The 21,203-nt window shown below is 36.1% G+C and overlaps 1 protein-coding gene across 9 annotated transcripts in view; it reads left to right on the forward strand.

The window, feature by feature from the left end:
- CCSER1 (coiled-coil serine rich protein 1) overlaps window positions 1-21,203 on the forward strand; it is a 621,761-nt gene that overhangs the window by 333,626 nt on the left and 266,932 nt on the right. For all 9 annotated transcript variants that reach the window (XM_064416942.1, XM_064416939.1, XM_064416938.1 and 6 more), the window contains one exon: window positions 19,056-19,139. In XM_064416942.1, coding sequence (XP_064273012.1) covers window positions 19,056-19,139 — 84 coding nt within the window. The remainder of the gene's footprint in view (window positions 1-19,055; window positions 19,140-21,203) is intronic.

A 21,203-nucleotide genomic window follows, 5' to 3' on the forward strand; every position in this document is an offset into this window, starting at 1 on the left:
TGTTTTAATCTAATTTCAATTTAAAATATTTCATTGAGCAGCTGAATTAGAAAGTGTTTTTTACATGTACTTGAGCTGTAGCTCGAATAATGAAAGATCCAAGTTTTATGCTTGATCATAAACTTTTAAATTTTAGAAATTACTTGACATATTTTATGTCTGTCTGTGGCAGGATGTAACCCAGTGCATTCCTCACTTTGAAATGGTGCTGTACTTCATCTGATCTGTGTAATATTCTCCCTCAGATATTTACAGAAAGCCTCTCCACCTTCAGTATGACTCAGTCCATACCTCCTCACCTTCTCTCAAAAGGGTGCCTTCCTGACTCAGTGGGCTTTATGAAGTAAAAGCCCCACCTTGGCGTTCAGATCCATGCTGAAACAATCAAACTTCCTTGTCCTGTCTTTCTGGACTCAAATTCCACATCTTTGTACATATCTTATCCTTTTAATAACTGTAAAAGTCACCACATTTTTAGTGTGAGTCTTTCACATTTGCTGTGTTTGGGCTTATTTCTATTTTAGAAACTTGAATTCTCATTGCATTTCTTTCTGGGCTGAGTAACAATAGCCCTTTTTAGTCAGTTCTCTCCTGAAGGAGGAAGTCACTCCTTGGTTTAATGTCTTGTCCCACCCCATTCTTAATTGCTGTATATTTTTATAACTGTGCACCCTTTCATTGCCCACCCTGCAGGCTGTGCTCTGGACTGCAGCATTCCCTTTTCTGGCTCTCCTGTCCCTGCAACAAGCTCTTGCTGATGTTTCTAGTCATGGTTCTCAGCTCTGATATATGCAGCAGCCCAGGTGGGACCTCTCCTAGCCCATAAATGCTGTGAGATCAATCCCAGCATCCTCCCCAGCAGCCTGGATGAAACCCCACAAAGCACACAAGGAACATGTTGCCTTTTGTTGCAAGTGGGAGTGTTTTGTTCTCTGTATATAAATTAACCTGTTTTACAAAGCTCTCTTGGCCTCTAAAACTTAACCTTCAGCAAGTTACTGATGTAAGTTACTTAGTGGTCCATTTAAAAGACCTCTGTGATGAACAAATTTTTAGCTAATTTTTTTTTTTGTACTATGCTTTTAAAAATGTCAAAACTGTTCGTGGACAGTAAGACAATGACTGTCCTGGCTTTCAGCAGTGGAAAACTGAAAATTGAAATAAAATTAAGTATAAGTTCTTTCTTGGTTCTTAAGCTCTGGATCTTGGTACCGTCCTCTGATTAGTTAGGTGGCTCTTCAGTTATTCTGTGTTTAAAAATAAGCCAGATACCTTTTTATAATTGTTTTCCCTGCTTTAAAGGAGAAGGGGGGACTAAGCAATATGTTAACTCATTTTCTATCATCTATTACAAAGATTTTTATAGTGACATAAAGCACAGAGAATGTTTCTGTCAGTGCAAAAACAATACCATCTGGTATTTAATTTTGATTATTATATGAAGCTTAGAGTAAATTTGTATGATTTTCTGTCAGTTCTGTGTAGTGATATACATATTCCTCCATTAAATTACATTCATTATGATTACCATTCTGTTGATACTGGAATAGGTACTATATAAAGCCATAAAACATTTATGGAATCTTAACTAGTGAAGCTTGCATGAGTTGGTGATCCATCCTTTCTGTCTGAGGAGAATGAACCCAGTGCATGGCTATTTTAAGACACAGGTTGAATTGGGGAGGCAGAGATCAAGTGCTCTGCCAGCCACGTGTGAGCTGGCTTTTATCTGAATCCAGGGACTGAAAATTATACCAAAATAATATATAATTATCATAGCATTGCTCAGGGAACAGAAAAAAAGAAACTACTGGAAAATGAGGCATATTTGCCCTTCTGTCACTTCTCACCAAGCATCCACAGGTATGGAATCCTGTCGTCCTCATGCCATGTCATTTGTTTTGGCCCTTTATTTTCTGTCTGTAATTCTCAACTTCCCCTGATGGGAAATGATTCTCATTTTATGTTCGTGTCCAGAGGCACTGCTTACTCAAGGTCCAGTTGATCTTTGTGGGTTTTCTCCTAACTCTTAAATGTTGTCTCTTATGGTCTGTAATATCAAACTCTTCTCCCTATCCTTTGCTGCCTTTTCATTGATTTGAGTCTCTTTTTCTGCTGGAACAGCAATTTTTCAATGGGTCTGCCTCTAAAAATTATTGAATACATAGAATTTTTCAACTGTTGGCATTTTTTCATGTAACCCTGACTTCCGTCCTTAAACCATTATTTCTTCTAGATGATTTCTGCAGGATTGCATGTCTTTTCGCGGCAAGAATGAAAGATGAATATTGCACCAAGTTTCAGCAAATTACTTTCTTAGAACATCAAAAGTTCAGACATTTCATAAAACATTCATTTTAGATTCTTGTACAAGAAAATTAGTTTCTGCTTATATATAAAATGAAACTATTTACATTCCTGAATCTGTTCTGTTGTCGATTACTGTAAATTGGAGTGGAAAAAAATCAGGTTTTCTGCGGCATTTATTCTGTTTATCTTTCATTTTAATCATATTTTGTTATCAAAACCTGTCAACTTTTCTTCCATTGTTTTTGCTAACTTCCTCTAGGTTATTTTTCTTTTCTGATTTTTCTTATTTGTTCTTTCATGTAATATTCTTTTCTCCATGTCTTATTTAATCCATTCTTTTATTACATTACTCATTTACTCTTCTTTCACAGCTCCTCCCCTCACAGATTGGAGGGTTTGTTTTTGCCACCACGTACACAAGCCAGGACACTTAATAGGCCTTCTGGTGTTCTGGGTGTGATAAGTAGGGGACAAAGCATCACTTTGAAAATAAGATTAATCCTTTCCCATCCCAGTTTCAGCCAGCAGGTTTTCTGGATAAGAAATTCTGTCTGAACTGAGATTGAGCTTTATGTATAAGTAGGCTTTAGCAGCAGTTCATGAACCTGCCACTGGACAGGCTTCTACACCTCACATCAGCATCCAAATCCATGAATTTCTATTGTGCATAACAGGCTGCTCTCTCTAGAAATTAGCTGGTTTATATCAATCTTCTAGTTCATATATGTGTATTGAATTTTAGCATTGAGAAAGCCAGAATAAATTCAGTCAGCAAACTCCCTGTACAGCAAGTGATGAGCAAATAACTCTTTTTCTAATAGATTACAATTTTACTTAGGTTTGGTGACTAGTTTTAAGCCTTTTGATGTCATTCATAGTTAATCCATATAGACTGGTTTGCTTTTAATGGACTGGATTACAACGGCTAATAGCAGCATTCTTAAAGATGATACAATAGCTGATTAGTACCTGTGCTAAAGGATGTTCCTTGTTGTGAGGTTTAGTAGAACACTGAAAGTAGGGTTAAACAGTAAATAATTCATCTGATAGGTTATGAAGAGTGAAATAATTTCATCGTGTTGTCAACAGGTTTGACTACATACCAACAACGTTAAAAATTTTAGGGATGAGAGTAAAATAATTATAATTTAGCCGGGCAGTAAGATACCTAAGAGAACACACATTGCTCTTGTGGACAGCAAAATGGGGATTGCCCAGATTGATCTTCAAGATACCATAAACCAAGGTGTTTCTTTCCACTAAATAAAAAAAAAAAAATCTATGCCTCCATTTTAATGAAAAAAATTCTTCTTTGGGGTTTTCATTCTGTTTGACACCTCTGTGAAATCAGTCTGGGTTTTTCATTTATCTGAAAACTGTACTCATCTCTCTGCAGGATATAAAAAGTTGCTGTTCACTCCTGTAGGTGTATAACACAGGCTTTCTAATTTTCATAGCTCCATTAATTTTCCTAACACCTAGTAGTAAGTGTTAAGCCAGTTCTTATGGGTTGGGAAAATATGTAGGGCAAATCAACATCTGTCTTCATACAACTGTGGATATATATAGAGGATGAGAATCTGATTACATGAATATTGTGGTAGGAGCCTTTTGGTGGCGAACCAGAGGGTGAATTTTGTGCAAAAGTAATTGTTTTGTTGGTGGTAATGCTTGCAGCAGCGTTCACCTGGGCATAATCTGCTTCTGTTTACGTGGAAGAAAGGCTGTGCTGCAGCTTCAGGGGTCTTGTGCCTGGATAGTACATTTTTATCTGTTGAATATACAGGCAAACTTGTTTAACCTTGAAAATTCTCAAGTTTTCAACAAGAACAGACTTAAGTTCATGACCTTTGCTTGGTTCTGTTTTGCTTAAGCCTTTTGAAATGGCAGTAAGTATTCTAATGTTTTGCAGTTTGCTTCAAGGTGTGAGCATGCCTCTCACTGAATGTGACTGGCTTCTTTGTTTTAGGTCTCAGGTGTGGTGTTAAGGTTTTCATAGCCTTTTACATGACTTCTTGTTTTATATATGGCAGACAAGAAACAAAGCTCTGTCTCAGTACAGCATAAAGGAGATTTCCTTGGAGATAGCTTTTAATGGCATGGAAACTTCCTGTGAAAATGAGTCATTCGATCAACAATGAAAGTAAATGTTACTATTTGCTTTGGACATTTAACCTATAAGATTAAGAGTGCTTAGTACCATCTTTAAAGATCAGGGCCTCACTGGGACAGATGTTTAATCATATATAGTAGATATGGAAGTCACCCCTGCCTCTAGTTTGTAGCCTTAATTAAACTACTCATCCACTGCTGTGAAAGGTGCTGAAGGACAGTCTCCAGGACCTAAGGAATTTTCTAAGTCATTTCTGTTACTGTTGTCATAGGATTTTCACACACATAAGTTCTGGGGTGGGGGTGAAGGCAGTCAGATGAAACCGTGCGTATTATTACTGCAGCAAATTTCACACTTTAATGATTTTTTTCTGTTAGTTTTAGTAAAAACTTCTGCTCTTTTACTGCAAAATCAGCCATTTTATATTTCCAGGGATAGCATTTGACTTTTCTAGGACAAAGTTACTACAAATAGTGTATAAATATAGCAGCAGCTGAGGACTAATAGTTGGGTCTAAATTCTGCTTGTTCTTCTGTCAGAATGGGAATCTTTGAATGACAGATATTTAAAGCATTGACAGAAGCACACAGCTCTCACTGAGAGCTTACCAGTACTCTGTGTCCAACCAGCTACAGTGAGAGCCATCAGCTTGTTTCATTCAGATTTTCATTTCATCTCCAATCAGGAAATGTAACTGAGGAGAAAAGAACACTTTTTTCTCTTTCTGACTTTCTGACATAAGTGAATTGTTCTGTGTAATTTGAATTGAGCAAGAAGACAAAGAACTTTGAAACATGAAAACACACTTCTAGCTAAATGAGAAGGTGTGTGCTTAATGCTAACAGTTATTAAACATATATATGCTAAGAAAATCAGGGTCCAGGCTAATCAGCAGAACCTGCTTATTTTTTTAAACACATAACATGTAATCCTTAATATTCTATCCTTGTTTTGCTGATAGTTTTTAATTAATTCCCTTAGTTTTGTCCTTATGTCATTATTTCTTTTTATAGATAGGGCTGACGCTTGGGTTCAAACTTTTTTAAAAAATGTACATAGAGTATGAACTATATGACAGTAAGTACTTTAAAACAAAACAAAAAAAAAAAGGTAAATGACTGAGATATTATTCATTTTTGAAGTGAGAGTCCTAAAGACTGAGTTGTAATATAGATTTATACACATTGGTGATGTCATTTGGGTAAGTAATTTGTCAGGAACAGGTTATACTGATGAAAAATTTAGATAATATTCTGAAGAAATATTTTCTTCACATATAATCAGATGATTTTCCTATTATGTCTTTATTGTGTAGAGCATAGTAATTTTCAAAACATCTAAACAGGTTTATAATAATTCTATGTGTTAGATGTGGAAATAGTTTGGTTGTGTAGCCTTATAAAAATAAAATATGTACAATTGTCAGATGAGTGTACCAAAGTCAGATCAGCTCCTCCCACCTGGATATGAAAGGGGGTTGTATGGTGGGCTGCGGTTGTTTCTGTTTTCACTGTTTCACATCTTAAACTGCAGAAAATGTTTCTCCTTACTTTGTATCATTAAAATATAAAATGTTTCCCTGTTCACATGTTGACTAGATACTCATCGTATAGTTGCTAGATATACTGTTTACCCTCAAGAAGATTATGTACAAGAGAGAGAAGTACACAACTTCTAAGTGGTTAGGAAATCAGTATTAATCAATCCTAAAATAAGATCCTAAAAAATCCCTCCATCTGTTTCAATGACTGAAAATAGACCCAGGAATCCTATGGTAAATACTTTCAATTTTAAGTTTGCCCTACCTACTCTCAAGTGTCTGGAAAACTTCTGGGAGTACCAAGTCCTGGACTACAAACCAGCCTAGCTTAGGAAAACTATAAAGTCTTTAATTATGCCTGATGCAGGTGTAATACAGGATAAAGAGGATTAAGGGGTCTGAGAGCCATAACAAGTAAAAGAGAATTCGGTATGGTCATGGCAAGAAATTGAAAATAAAAACCTCAGTTTTATTCTGAGATTTTTTCATTGTCCTTTTTGTTCAGCTTCCTCTTCTCTAGGATCACAACCATGACACCCATGACCTATGTCAAAAAGTTTTTGTAAGGGTCATTTCATTAGTTCTGTGAGCTACAGTGCATTAGCAGCAACTGCCTTTAGGATAACGACACTCAGAACTGTAAAGAAGTCATCCCTGAAGTCTGTGTGTTGACTTTGTTTGCTTTTATTAGTCCTCCATTTGTGTTGCTTACATGCAGCATATTTTCAAGAGGAATTTGAAAATATCTGAGAGTCAGATGCTGCTGCCCTGTCAGTCTCAGTAGTGTCATACTCAACTAATAGCTGGTGGAGTCCCTTTCTGCAGGGAATGTTGCTAAGGAATGACGTTCTTGGGACATAAATTTTCATGCAAGAAATAAAATAACAATGGGCAGTTGCTCTGATGTGAAGTCAGAAAGATAACCTGTTCTTTTACACTAGAAAATTCAACAGTAACTGGTGTTCTGCTTATGAAAATTTGAAAAGAAGGAATTGCTTTGAGGTAGTGGGTGTTTGGAGTGGCTCAACACAAGGCATGAAAATGTAATGGTATGTTTGAGAACTGGGAAGCACTTTTATTGCACATTCTTTAGTTAACTTACAGTGGTGGGTTGGATGCCACTCTAAAACCACCCCAAAATTATCTTAAAAAGCAAAGAATTCCTATCACTAAAAATATGCTCAGCCACAATTTGCCATATTTCATTATGATATGCTATTGAAAAAATTTTGTCATCTCTGATCTTATGAACTATTAATTTATATGTAGTCTCATGACATGCTCTGACCATTAATAGAACAGGGGTACTTATAGGTATTTCCTTAAAATTTATATTAAAACAAATATCAAACTCTTGATTAGATATAGAACTTGATAATGCTAAGCAATTTATGCAAAATAAAACTAATCAGGAAGGTAGGGCTTAGGAACATTTTTTGTTGCTTAGAGTAAAAGAGAGTGTAATTAAAATGATAAGGTAGTCATGATTGGAATAAATTATTGAGGTTACAGAGATTACACCTTAAAGCATTTGATTGATGTTGAGAGACTTTGATTGTGAATATATTCTAGGCCTTTAAGCATTGAAAAAGTAAATACTAGAACATAATCCTTTCTTTAGTGGGGCTTTTGCAGACTGAACAAAACTCTAATGCTAATTTTCTATTTCTCTCCTTCCATATCTTCTACAATTTTATCTGTATATTTTTATCTTTGTGTGCAAGTATTTTTTACCTGTAGTTTACCTACAACTTAGAATCATCAGAAAATGTGTGGAAATGTGTTTGCTAATCTGAGGCGTGTCTGGGAAAAGAGGCTCACGTACTCCTGAAAAAAAATCCAGTTACCAATTAAGATTTTCATTAAAATATTTGAGTCATAGTTAATTTGCATTAGGATTTATTATCTGAGCAAACCTGACCTATTAAACCTTCTAAATCTATTACTGTCAGTTAATGTCATGATTACAGGAAGAGCACATGGTGTGCCATGGAAACACAGCTGTTCCACTGAATTTTTAACTTAAAATCACCATTGTGCAGTTTATCACTGAATTATTAGACACAATAAATTATTTTATGCTAGCCACTCTCATGTCCATCTTCTTAATATTTTCCTTGTCATTATAAGTGCCTTTAGCCTTACAGGGTAATGAAAGGTTCTCGTATCAAGTCCGATTACTACTCTAATGTTTTCCAGGCATGCTTGGTGATGAGCTTGGCATATGAAACAATTTCCTGCAGTAATAAAGCTAATTAAAGTGGGCAGTCATCCCCACATCACTCTTTAATGAATTATAATGAGCTCGTTAATCTATCCAGTCTTGCTCACCACGTCTATTGACTAAGCTTCTCTGGCAGTATACGGTAGAACACATGCCCAGGAAAAAAATGGACACTAAAATGCATCTATTTTCCCATTTTTGGCATAGAAACAGGAGAAAGCAGAGGTATGCTTTCAGTGGAATATGCTTTTTAATAATCAGAATTGGAAAGGGTAAATAGCTAAATCCATCTAGTGTTGGTGAAGGAAGAATCATGCAGGACCTTAACAAGGTCTAGTATTGCACTGCAAGTGACAGAATAATTAATGCTTCTGTGGCACACACATATCATGTAAAATACGACTTGCAAAAAATATTTTAGTAACTGGCTCTCTGGGGAGACTGCCTAAAGAAAATAGCATCAAGCTCATTTTTGGCTGAGTTTCTTGGCATTTTTCTTTGTTTTCTCAAAATGAGCAAAGAAGAGCTTGCAAGGTTATTTCATATCCAATTTCATAATGACAAATATTGGAGAATTAAGTGGTAAGATTTACGAGTGGAAAGAGATGATTCATGCAAATTACATGTAGAAAAATCACCTATTTGATTCTAACCCCTCAACTTTCCCCATATGTAACAGATAAAGTCTAGTAATAACAAATCACAGCTAAATGATGGAGTTCCCTGGTTCTTCTCACATTCCGATGCTCTGAAATCAAATCCCACTGGCATATTTTTATATTAGTTTATACACAGAATTTTATCTCGATTTGGCTTAGTGCATTGATACATTTCTTTGCATGGTAGCTTAGAACCAGGGAGAGCAGTTCTGTATTAGCATGTTTATCATGATGGTGAGTGCTGCACTAATTATTTAGACTGTGCTCTTTTCTATACTGGCCAGACTAGGTAGGCATTTATAGTTGGTATTGTTTTGTCTGAAGAGACTTAAATTGTTGTAGTATCTTTGTAGTTATGCTGTCCTAGGACAATGATCTTATGATAGCTGGGTTTTGTTTGTCTCAATTATTTGACAAAGCCTTGGTTTTTTGATTTCTTTTTCTCAAAAAATCATACTGATAACCAAGTCTTGTCTTTTGTAATGACAATGTCAGTCCAGAAATTTGATTTTCTATATGTGTGCAAAGTGGAAGGTATTTAAAGATGGATATATCTGCATAAACTTGCAGCAAAATGTCCTGTTTTTTGAACAAAGATTTATTCTCAACTGAAAAATGCATTTTCATTTAAGGCCAGTAAGTAATTGAATATGCAGTAGAGGAGGGAGTCACACTGAACATATGCTCTACTTAAGCTGGTTGACTTCACTACAGTGAAGTGTGTTCACTGTAATTCAGAATCTATTCTTGACTGCTGATAAGATAAAACCTCAGTGGGTCTAAAGAAGCACTGTGCGTCAGGGCTCAGTGTACTAAAAGGCTGTAGGTGAAAGAGGCGATAGAGATTTTTTTTTTTTAATTTGGAGAAACAAATCCAACTGTGCTTGTCAAGTGTGATAAAGGCAGGAAACAATCTTCACGTTTTATGTATGTAAATTTTATGTGTGTAAATTTATGTGTGTAAATTTTACATAAAATGTAGCAAGGTATTCTAAACTATCAACATGATTTACTGATTTTCCACCAGCTGTGCATCATTGCTGTGCATTTTGCTATTCACTGATATTTTCTTTAAAGGGTCAGTAATATTGTATAGGATATCTATGTGAAAGTCTTTAGCAGTAGCAAATTACAAGTATTAAGTATAGAGGATATCATGTTCTCAAAAAACCCTCATGATATAAAGAGTCAGTAAAACATCTGGGGTTTCCTTTTATCTAAATATGAGGGCTTCCTTCTTTTCTGTGTCACCATGGTGGATCTAGGGGACCTTTTGGAATAAATTAGTTAGGCTGGTGTAGTCAAAGATCATCAAGGAAAAGTGATTTGTTCTTTGCACATGATATCCATGCATGCAAACATTTGCATATTTGATCCTAAAGACTTCCCTGGAATTACATACTATTGTCATAATTGTAACTTCAAGCAGAGCTGGCTGGATCTCTTCTGTTTCTTACTCTCTTGAGAGCATTTAGTAAGATTACTTCTGTTAATTCTAAAGCACTTGGAAGATCTAAAATCTTATTCATTGCTTTCTTCCCTGAATCATCCTCAATCTAAAATTATTTTTATATATTTTTATACAGTAATGGTAAAATAAAAATATGTATTTTGTCCTTTTTGTGCACAAGATGTTGTTTTGCCACATTTTTGCTCACAACTGGAGGAAACCAAGGTCACTATTTCATAACACTCCCCTTTCCTCCTGTCTGAAATTTTACTGTGATTCCAGGAGGCAGGACAAAGAATATTTTAAAGCTGATATATTGAATTCAGTATAAAATAATACATTTTGTGTCACATATACAAGCTGATAGTAGAAAACTACAAGGGATTCAGGGGAGATTTGAGCTTAGTGGCCTCTGCTGTGTTGGAGCTAGAAGAAATTTTCCTATTGATCTCCTCACAGGGCAGCCAGGATCCAATTTGGACTTGTCTCCTTCTGTTTAGACAAATGAGCTTTTGTTTAGGGCATTTTTCTCTGAATATGAAGAAATACATTTACTGGTATGGCAATAATGAAACTTCTACAAAAATGCTGCAGGTTGGCAGATATTTTTACTTTACTTTTTTGGCCTGAATATTTTTTGTCATGCTGCTTGGTGGAAAGAAACTGTCATACAAATGAAAAAGTGCCTGCATTTCAATCGTAAATTAAATTATATTAGCACAAAGTTATAGATTTTAAGGGTATTCTTTCATGTTACTTAGACTATGTGTATTAACATGATTGATATGGTTGTTTGCCTGTAAAAGCGTGAAGAGGTTTTGGTTTTGCTGATTTGACATTATGAAAAAAAATTAGATATGAATATTTTATCCCTGATGATAATGAGAGTTAATAGGACAATGTTAAACTGCTGAACATATGATTGCAAACAAACAAAACCCCACCCTGATTACAGAAGGCTTTCATCAAATTAGTAAGTGCAGTGAGCTTTTGTAGAGAATTTGCAGTGCTGAAAAAAACAAGTGGTTAAGGAAGCACTGTCAGCAAATAAGGTTATCTTGAAGAAAAATAAAAAGTATAATTCAAAATGGGTGTTTGTTTCCACATCAGTAGATGCATCAGCATCACTGGGGGTACTAATCCAAAGAATGAGTCTTGAAATGCCAGTTTAAGATATCTGAGAATAGTAATGGAACAGCAGAGAATAGGAAATCTCTTGCACCAGCTACTCATTCTAAGTATGAGACTGATATGAGAAATTGTTGAGCTGCTAACTCTTGCCTGTTATCTATTGCTTTGTTCTTTGTGGCTAAATGTCAGATTAAAATAGACAACTTCTTTTTATTTGTTGGGTTTTTAAAAAAAGTTCTTTTAATTGGAGTTTGTTACTGGTTAAGTTAGCAGAAACTGTTCTGGAAAATAGATTTGCTTGGAGCATGAATGAATATAATAAAGGGGGAAGAGCAGAACAGGCTTCCTGAGATGTTAATCAGACCTCAGAAGTCTGCTAGAAGAGTCATGCATGTGAATAAGGATCTTTCATGTAGTTAACTCAATTTCCAAAACCCTTTCAACAAAGCCCTTCATCAAAGGCTTTTAAAAAATAAGATGATGAGTAGGAGAGTCTTCTCTCGGATTAATGGCAGATCAGGAGTACAGTACAAAAGACATAAGTAGTCATTTACTAAAGGAAGAATTCTACTTCTAGAAGGTCCAGAGCAGTCAGAATTAAAATGGAGTTTGAAGTGTTTCAGAAAGATTTAATCATACTAAATGATATAAAGATGAAAGTTAGTTGAGATTCAATGTCAGCAAACACAATGGAGCAGAAGGGGAAGAACAACCCTATTCAATCCTTCACAGTTGATTATCTATTGGATTCTAGTATTTAAATTGATGTAACTGCCCTAATTCACCCAGTAAAATATTTATTGACATGCTCCATGTAACTGAACAGAATAGAATATGTTATAGTATGCATAGGTCTTTTGTTAGGATTAATCACCATTATTTATCATAAGAAGATCAGATCCTGTGCTCCCTAAAGGCCATTTGATTTCCTGACCAAGAAATGAAATAGAGAGTTGTTCCTTTAGAAGTGACATTTCAATACTGGAGCTGTGTGGAAAGAAGATCTCCAAAATGATGTCTGTTTCTTATATGATCAGGGTTTACAAAGCTGATTAAGGATTTTCCTAATGGAAAGATAATTTGGAATGAGACTCTGCATGTGCTGGATCAAAATGGTCATGGGAACTTTCTCTGAGCTGTTGTGTTATGCTTAAATGGGAATTTCTGGAGCATGGATTTAGTCTCACCCTTGTTCTGGGCTTCAGCAACAGCTGGTGGGGCAGTGTGACATGAGAAGCAGGTGAGTTAAGTGTGACCATTGCCTTCAGTCAGCAGGGATGCTCTTTGGGAGAGGTGTTGGGACTCCAGCCAAGACTAACTGGTCTGGCAAGGCACCAAAACAGCAGATGAGCCAAAGGAACAAAATCAATGTGCCTTGCACATGTGAAGAAGTGCAGCTAGCCAAATAATTTCTCTCTTGGTGTGATTAAAAGGGATTGATGCAATAGATATGAAGTGATGCTATAGGCAGGGCTAGAGAGAGGGCAGAAAGGGAAAAGTCACACTGTGTACATGAGGTACCATGGTGTACTTACAGCAGGGACCAGGCCTGTGACTTCGTTTCTACACGTGAAAGAAATAATGCAGACTTGGTCTCTGCTAATGTTAGAGTCTTTAGGACTTTCATTAAAACAAGAGTAACAATAAACAGTGCAAGTACTCATGATCTGTCTGCACACTCATTTCTGAAAACACAGTCTGTAATATCCAGCAGTCTACTCATGTCATCTCAAATAGGTAGATGCTGTTCCTTTTGTAAAACATGTTAACATAAGTGGTATCTCAGTATGGAGAAAGATGTAGTGCTTCTCTGAAAATTTCATGTAAGATCCACAACACTACTTGTTGCTTTTCTGACGTCAGGTGGTATAAACTGAACCATAGAAGATATCCACAATCCCTATCTAGACTTATATGCTGTTCACTGAAAAATACTAATACTGTACATGTTAAACCTTGTGTTTTTTCTGAATGTTCTAAACATTTATCCAGAAATTAATGAATTTTTCTGCATAGATCTGCCGCATAACTGAGAGGAAGCTTCAACTGTTGCAGCATTTGGGTACCTTTCTGGACCTGATACTCCGTTTTATATTTCTTTGTTTTGTTTGTTACAGGATTATTTTCTTAAGACACCATATCCTAAGTAATTGTTGATTTCTGCAGTGCCCTAAGTTGGTAAACAATCCATTTAGCATCTGAAATTCAGCACATTTATCAAATGAGTTTTATCATATTCTAATTGTATGGTATTTCTTTAGAAACATATTCTGTTTAGTATCAGAGGAAAAGCAATAAATTTATTTTCCAGAATACTTGGTTAGTTTTGTTTATAGCGCTTTGATTACAGTAAGCACAATATGTCTCTGTGTTCACAAGTATGAAGAGCTATAAAGTAAGTTTTCAAATGTAAAATTATTATTCTTTTTGGCACTTGTGGATAACCTGCTGCAGCTGTCTTCACACACAGCACAATTTTTCATCTTGTGACCTGATCTGAGGAGAAACAGATTTGCTTCTATGTTTAGCATTTTCTCAAATGAGCAGAATTAAACTAAAATAGGAAAATACTGACACTGAGACATAGCAATTGCTGTCATAGCTAGCAACTGAAAATAAGTAAAAAGGTAATAATTTGAAGGATATTCTGACCATAAATGTATGCAGTAATAAGAGGAGCTCCAAAATCAACTTGCACCTGAATTGTGGATTTTTTTTTTTTTTAAGTATCATAGGATATAAGTGAAGAAAATGATAGATAGCTTTTTGCACACAGCTACTTTTATATTCTTATGAGATACACTTGGAATTTAGTCTGGGAAACTTTGATTATCCACATTTAATAAAAGAAAGTAGTTTGGAGATGTACTGTTTACGGATTATGCTGTCTAACAGTTCTTTTTAACAATGAGGTGTAAATTGACTTTTTATCAAGCATTTCCAGAGTCATGGACATGCTTACTACAATTGAGAGCAGAATTCTCATTCATTTTTTCATAGTAAAATAATGAACAGCATTCATAAAAACAATGAGAATAATAATGTCAATGTAATATGTAATATATATAATTTATTAAGCTCTGCAAAATGGCCTCAAAACTGCAGTGATACAGGTATCTTATGAAAATATGCCTAGAGCTTAGATTGAATTATTTGGACTGATAATTTCATAGCATTCATGTTCATTCTGGACTAGTAGCCTTGATAGAATATTGGCATAAACTCATTTTGCAGAAAGATAAGGAATCAAAGTGGCAAAGGGTATTGGTTTAGTAAATAGAAAAAGTAAATGTCACCTAGCAGACTTTTATATCTGTGGGCATTTCATTGATTTTAGTTGGCTTCTGAACGCAACTTTACTTATATGATGGTCTGTTATTTTACACTCTATAAGTATTGTAAGGGCTGAAAAAAGCTGGAGACATATTTTGCAAATGTGATCATGCCCACACTATAATTGGGCTTATTTTTCTAAACATGGGAATACATGAGTCAGGTGTCTACTGGAATGTGGAGATAGCTAAGAGGCTGACTATCACAGCCCCAGAATATTCAAAGTGTATTTAGAAAGCCCTACTTTATGAGGGGAAATGGTTTTTTTCCAGGTTAGTAAAATGTAGTGTAGATTTAGAATACATTGAGTGCATGCTCTCCTAAAAGCAGGCCATCCTTTTCAAGTTATTTCTTCTTTAATATCTGTTGCTGTGACAATTCTTTAGGAGGCAGTACTGGGGTTTTGGGAGGTTTGGGTTTGGGCTTTTTTTTTGGTTTTTTTTTTTTTTTTTGTACTATAAATCCCCATCAGACTGTGTCTGCTATTTCTCATTCACCTTGAGAAGCTTGTCTCAAAAAATTTTTTGGTCTTTCCACAGCAGCTTTGCCCTGTATTATAGTTTCTCAGCACATAATGAAGCATTTCAGACCTCCTAAGGAGTAGAGATGATCCATTCCTGAATTCCCACCATCAGATATACATTGCTGTTTACCTACAGACTACTGAAAAACACAGCATTCCACCAGTTTTTTTGCCCTCCACAGCTTTCCATAAATGCTATTTCTTTAGTATCATTCATGCAATCCTTCGCTGAAGTAGTTTAGTTCTTGCATGAGAAAAGGATTTTCCGAGCCTCTTCTCTTGCCATAGGTTTCAGTAGTTAAGTAGTTACTTTCTGGAGGAACTATATTCAGTGTTTTGGAAACAGTTTTTTCCACAACATTTTTTATTCTGTTAGTGCTACATTCAGACAGGTGTCTGGGACACTGAAATTGCCCAAACCTTTTTGCAGTCAACTGCTTGACAATGTGTTTTCTTTCTTTTATTCACGCTCTTGCATTTGAAGAAAGATTGATGCCTCTGCAGATACTGTGCAGCTAAATAAGATTATAACATCCTAATTCTGCTCTGCATTCAACAACAAACAGCTGTCTGCTGCTCCAAAAAAGTGGGGTTCTATTGTGTGTAGCAGTGGCTTGGGAAGATGAGCACCATCACTCTTTCTTTCCCTTGCTTTGTATACCCAGCACAATGCCATATTTGATGGACTATTTCTTGGATCAATTGGCTGTCTTGGCTGTGTCCCCTCCCAACTCCTTTGAGCCACCCCCCTCTCCTCACTGCAGTGGCAGTACAAGAAGCAGAAAAGGCCTTGACACTGTGTAAGTGCTGCATGGTAAAACAAAATTGTCTCTGTACCATCAACACTGCTTCCAGACCAAAGCCAGCCTGCAGTGCCAAACAAGCTGCTGTGAAGAAAGTTAACTCTGCCTCAGAAAAAATCATTGTAGAGTCCAAACCTAAGAGTCTCAAGCATCCCAGAAATCACAGGGTGCTCTTTTACAAGGCTGCAGTGGCCTGTGCAGGAGTTGTTAATGCGGGGCACTGATTTCCAAGCACCTTGTCCCGCTGGAAGGGTTAATCCGAGTTTTTCTGAAATGAGGCAATGCAAGTGAAAAACCTTAGCCTTCCATGCTTTTCTCCAAGCCCTAAGGATAGTTATGGTCTAAATTTTATGAGACAATTGTTGCATGGAATGTGGCAGTTGAATGCCTGGAGAGCTGTGCCAAGCAGGAGGGGTCCATTCCTTGCATGCACAAGGAAGATCCAGCTGGGTGTTCTGCTGCTTTTTGCCAGGAGGGGTGCACTGAGAGTTTTAAGTCTTTGCAAGTCTCTGAGGTAGAATCTTTCTTCAAGCTCTCACTAGTCCAAGGGTGGGGATAGATAGAATGGAGGAGAATAGAGATAGTGGTGAAGGTAATCTCACCCCTAAGGAGTTACAGCTGTGTTAATTATCAAGAATTAAAAACAAGCCTGCCCTTAATAGGATCCAGTTAGGATGGGTATTGTAAAAGAATAGGTTGGCTGGTCAAGAAGGTTAGATGGAGTTTGTTGGCTGTGCTGAGGAGAACGAGGAGTCAGTGCTGTGAGGAGCTGCTCACAAGAAACCACCAAGAAGGTACGAAACCTTTGTACTAAGATAGCACCACAAGGGAGTTCTCCTTTGCCTCTTAGACAAAGCCTAGTGCTGAAGCTCGCTGGAAAAATTTTTCCTGCAGTGGTTGTGGCAACATGTTACAGGTCTCATTGCTGTATGTGCTTGTGTATGCTTTCCAGAAGATATTTTTGTAGCTATGAGACCTAGATATTTTTATTTTTCCACTGTGTATTGTACTATTTCATTCTAATTTAAACAGGAGAAATTTCAAAGGTAGCAGTGGTGTAAAACTGCGCTGACAAAAAGAACTCAGAATGATGTAACAGAAATTTGAGGTACCATAGCTAATGCTGTATTGTTTTTAAAACCATTTCAGTAAATAAATATGATAAAACAATTGTTGCTGATACTTAAAGCCATATTTTTTAGAAGCAGGTATTTTTGCTAACAGTGATGTTAAATATGCACTAATATCATATAGAGTGCTGCAGGCTGTATTCTGGGAGGCACTAAAATTTTATTTTCAGCTAATGTGCCTAAACATCAATCTGCTAGTAGATAGTAAAATGCTTCAAGAGCCTATAATAAAGAAAACTTCCATGAGATTTTCCCTAGCAGAGGTAGTGTGAGTTCTGGCTTTTTTATAAGTTTGGATCTTCTAGAGGATCTATAGTAGTACTGAAGTACTGTGTAAGCGGCCAGAAATGGTGTAACTCTTTATTTTGCAGTTGTTTTAAATATTTGCAATTGTGATGCACCTGTGTCTTGTTTCTTCTTCCAAATCTGTTGGAGCAGATGATGAGCAGTAAAATTATTTTGAAAGATTGTAATTATTACCTTTTATGTGAGGAAAATGGGATCACACTGTACATTTTTGTCCTGTATTTCTGTGTTTATTTGGCTTTAGAAACACATTAGTAGTGGCAAAGTTCGAGTTTATCACACTGGTTATATACCCTTTATAGCCTTTGAACTCAACACAGTATAAATAATTTCTGAACTCTTCTACTGCTATTAGTTGATAACTAGAGGTCCATTAATTTTTTTTAATTTTCAGAATAAGTGTTGTGAATATACTACCAGATTGCCAAAAGTTTTCTTGTCATATGGCTTGTGGCATTCTGGTTTGGTGGTGGTTTTTTTTGTTTGTTTTGGGGTTTTTTTTGTTTTTTTTTTTGTTTGTTTGTTTGTTGTGGTTTTTTTGGTTTTTTTTTTTTTGTTTAGGTTTTGGTTTTGGGTTTTTTTGGTGGGGGGTTTGTGGGTTTTTTTGTTTGTTTGTTTTGGGGTTTTAATTTGTTTTGTTTTTTGGGATTTTTTTCTTTCAGTAATAGAACTCCAAATTAGTAAACTTCCCAGTATTTGCATGCCAGAAGGATGTAAAAATAGAGTTCTTCTGTTACATTTGCATAACCAGCTAGCTGGCTGGTTAGTTTACTTGGTTTTTACTTTTCAACAGTTCAGCCTAATAAATTGAATTTCTCCTCTGGAGTGTTTATCGGAACAACCCAGAACTTTATATTTCTTCTTCAAATATGATGCTGAGACTTACATGAACTCATGAGATTTCCTGGGGCTTGCAGCCTGCCTCCTGGACATGGGCTTGGGTACAGTTTTAGCTGTTAGGGTCACTTTTGTGCAGGTCAGATTGAGTTAGTTATTTCACTAAGTGGTAACTGTATTCTTTCCTCCCTCAGTTAATACCAGAACTGTGGCTGTTTTAGCTGATGTGGGACAAAAGGTGGATGGATGGGGGGTGTGCTTTCCTTTTTCTGTGGATGTCTGTTGTGCTTTCTTTTTCATCTCTCTAAGATCAAGAGCTCTGCAGTAATGCTCTAAATTGATATTTCTCTAATGTTGTTTTGTATGATTTAAATTACAACATTACATAGCTGTTTCTCAAATGAAAAGGAATGACCTGATAGGATCTTCAGTAAAAAGAGTTGAAAGATTCAGAAAACAATGAAATGGACTTCTATGCAGGGAGCTATTCAAATTTCTATGCAATGTTTTTGGATACATAAATTTCTTTATGAAGCAACTTAGGAAATGTTATTGAAAATACCACACATGACAAAGAAAAATGGAGTTTCATTATTTGAATGTAATTATCTCACACTATGTGAAACAGCCTTTTCTTGTCATGAGCAAAGTAGAAGCGTTAAGCCTATTATAACATCTCTTTTGATGTTTTTCTAGGATGGAATAAAAGATGAATGCTCAGTGCTGAAGCTGCAGCTGAAGGAGAGAGACGAACTCATAGCCCAGCTTCGTGAGGAGCTGGTAAGCAGGAGAAGCAGTGGGGGGTTTTTCTGGGTTCATTTGCCTGATAATGTCACTCCAAGGCCAGATATTAAAGAAATACAATTTCACACCTGCTACAGAATCACTAGCCTAAGGCTATGTTAATCATTCAGATAAACACTGATAACACTGACTGTACTTTTCTAGGGATTTGTCAGCCTCTGAAGGTGCTACTGTCTAGGTTCACTGCTTGTAAAAGTTTCTTTGAAGACATTGTGTTGACAGTTGTCTGATCAGAGGCAGATAAGCACAGAGCTGTATGCATATGCCAGAAATCTTGAAGAGCCATGCACATGCCTGATAAATTGTCAGTACTTCTCCCATGAGCTGCTTTTCACATCTATGAGATTCTTCAGTAGAAAAGGAAATAAGGGTTTTTCCTCCATAATAGATGTCTTTGCATAAAATAACATATATTCTTACACTTGCTGAACCTTTACTTAGCATATGAGCTACTAATGCTTGGCTACTACTGCTTTAAGGATTGACAAAATATATTCCAGTGACTGAAGCAAAAGACATGATTCAGCAATTAAAAAAAACTAAACATGTGAAAATGCATTTTATTATTTTTCTAAGGCTGTGGTAACAGAACTGTAAGATTCATTATTTTGATGGAATGTGGTTAAAGCATGGATGTCTTCAGTATTTTCAAATAAAGGAGAGGGAGTTTCCACCTCTTCTCTCACTGCAGAGAATTCCTGTAGGGTCACCAGCTTCAGGAGGACATTCAGCATGTACATTCCTTCCTTAAAACCTGCAGCTTTATGGGGGCCTAAGATTGTGTCTAAACACCCTTTGGGACAAGGGATTGTCCCAAATAAGATCTTAATTTGCTGATCCACCTCGGGATTTTTGTGCCTTTCTGTATTGTGCCTCCTGCTTAGCTCAGAACTGGAACAGAATTAATTCAGGTCTAGCTATTGCTGCATTTTTTTATACTCATTAAAAGCAGGAGTACACTTTTATACCAAATAACTTGAGTTTCAAGTTGCATGAGAAAAATGTAATCCTGACCAAAAGTGAAAGATTTCTTTGCTAAATTAACATCTGCAAAATAAATACACATCATCAATTTTCTTTGTTTTGTGTTTGGCTACATTAAGAAATGATGTATTGGATAATTATTATCTAAAATTAAGTGACAAAATGGGACATAGGGTGCATCAAACTTCTCCACAGTCCTGGAGCATTAATTTTATATCAGTGTAGTTCAGAACATATGCTATTTAACTGGTGGACAATTTTGTAAATCATGTAAAATTACCCTTTATTGATACAAGGTGCTGTAGCTCATTTGCTGTTAACTCTTGTCAAAATTCGCCTGTGTATACATCATTTGAAGAAAACATGTTCCCACAGGGAATTGTCATAAAAGAAAAAAGTATAACTTCCTAGGGCCTTGAAATAAGGATTTCTGTATGATTGAAAGTATCATGGATTTATTCCGTGATTAATTGACTTCAGTTTTGACACTCTAAGACTTGTAAAGGAATGCATGTGGGATTCTTGAGACCATGTTTAGTTGTTTGAAATTAGGCTTTGAAAGGACTCAGTAGATGTGATTTCTTCCTAATGGAACAGACTAAAATCAGGTTGAGAGGTGAACATGGCAGAAACTATTTTATTTTATGAAACTTAGAAAAAAAAAACGAGTGGTAGCTCAGTAGAAAAGGAAGTGTTCTGTTTTTTGTGGTGTGGTTGTGGGGGGTTTTGTTGTTTGGTCGTTTTTGTGGGTTTTTTGATGTGGTGTTGTTGTTGTTTTGAGTTGTCTAAGTACAGTCATGGGTGTACTTTTTAAATCTCTACTGCATCTTCTGCAATACTGCGCATCCAGTGCCCTTTTTCTGGAGCTGCCCTGGGTTCTGCCACCACGGCATTTGATGAAGTTGCCTCCTGATTGTGTGAGATGCTCTTAGAAACTTTTTTCAGTGTGTTCTGGAGGGAAAGTAAGCTGTCTTTCAGAGCTGTTAAAAATGAATTAAATCTGTAATGATTTCAAGGGAATTTTGATGTTTTCCTAGCTTGCATAAAACTCACCAA

The sequence above is a fragment of the Passer domesticus genome, chromosome 4 (assembly GCF_036417665.1).
Source record: "Passer domesticus isolate bPasDom1 chromosome 4, bPasDom1.hap1, whole genome shotgun sequence".
Classification (NCBI taxonomy): domain Eukaryota; kingdom Metazoa; phylum Chordata; class Aves; order Passeriformes; family Passeridae; genus Passer; species Passer domesticus.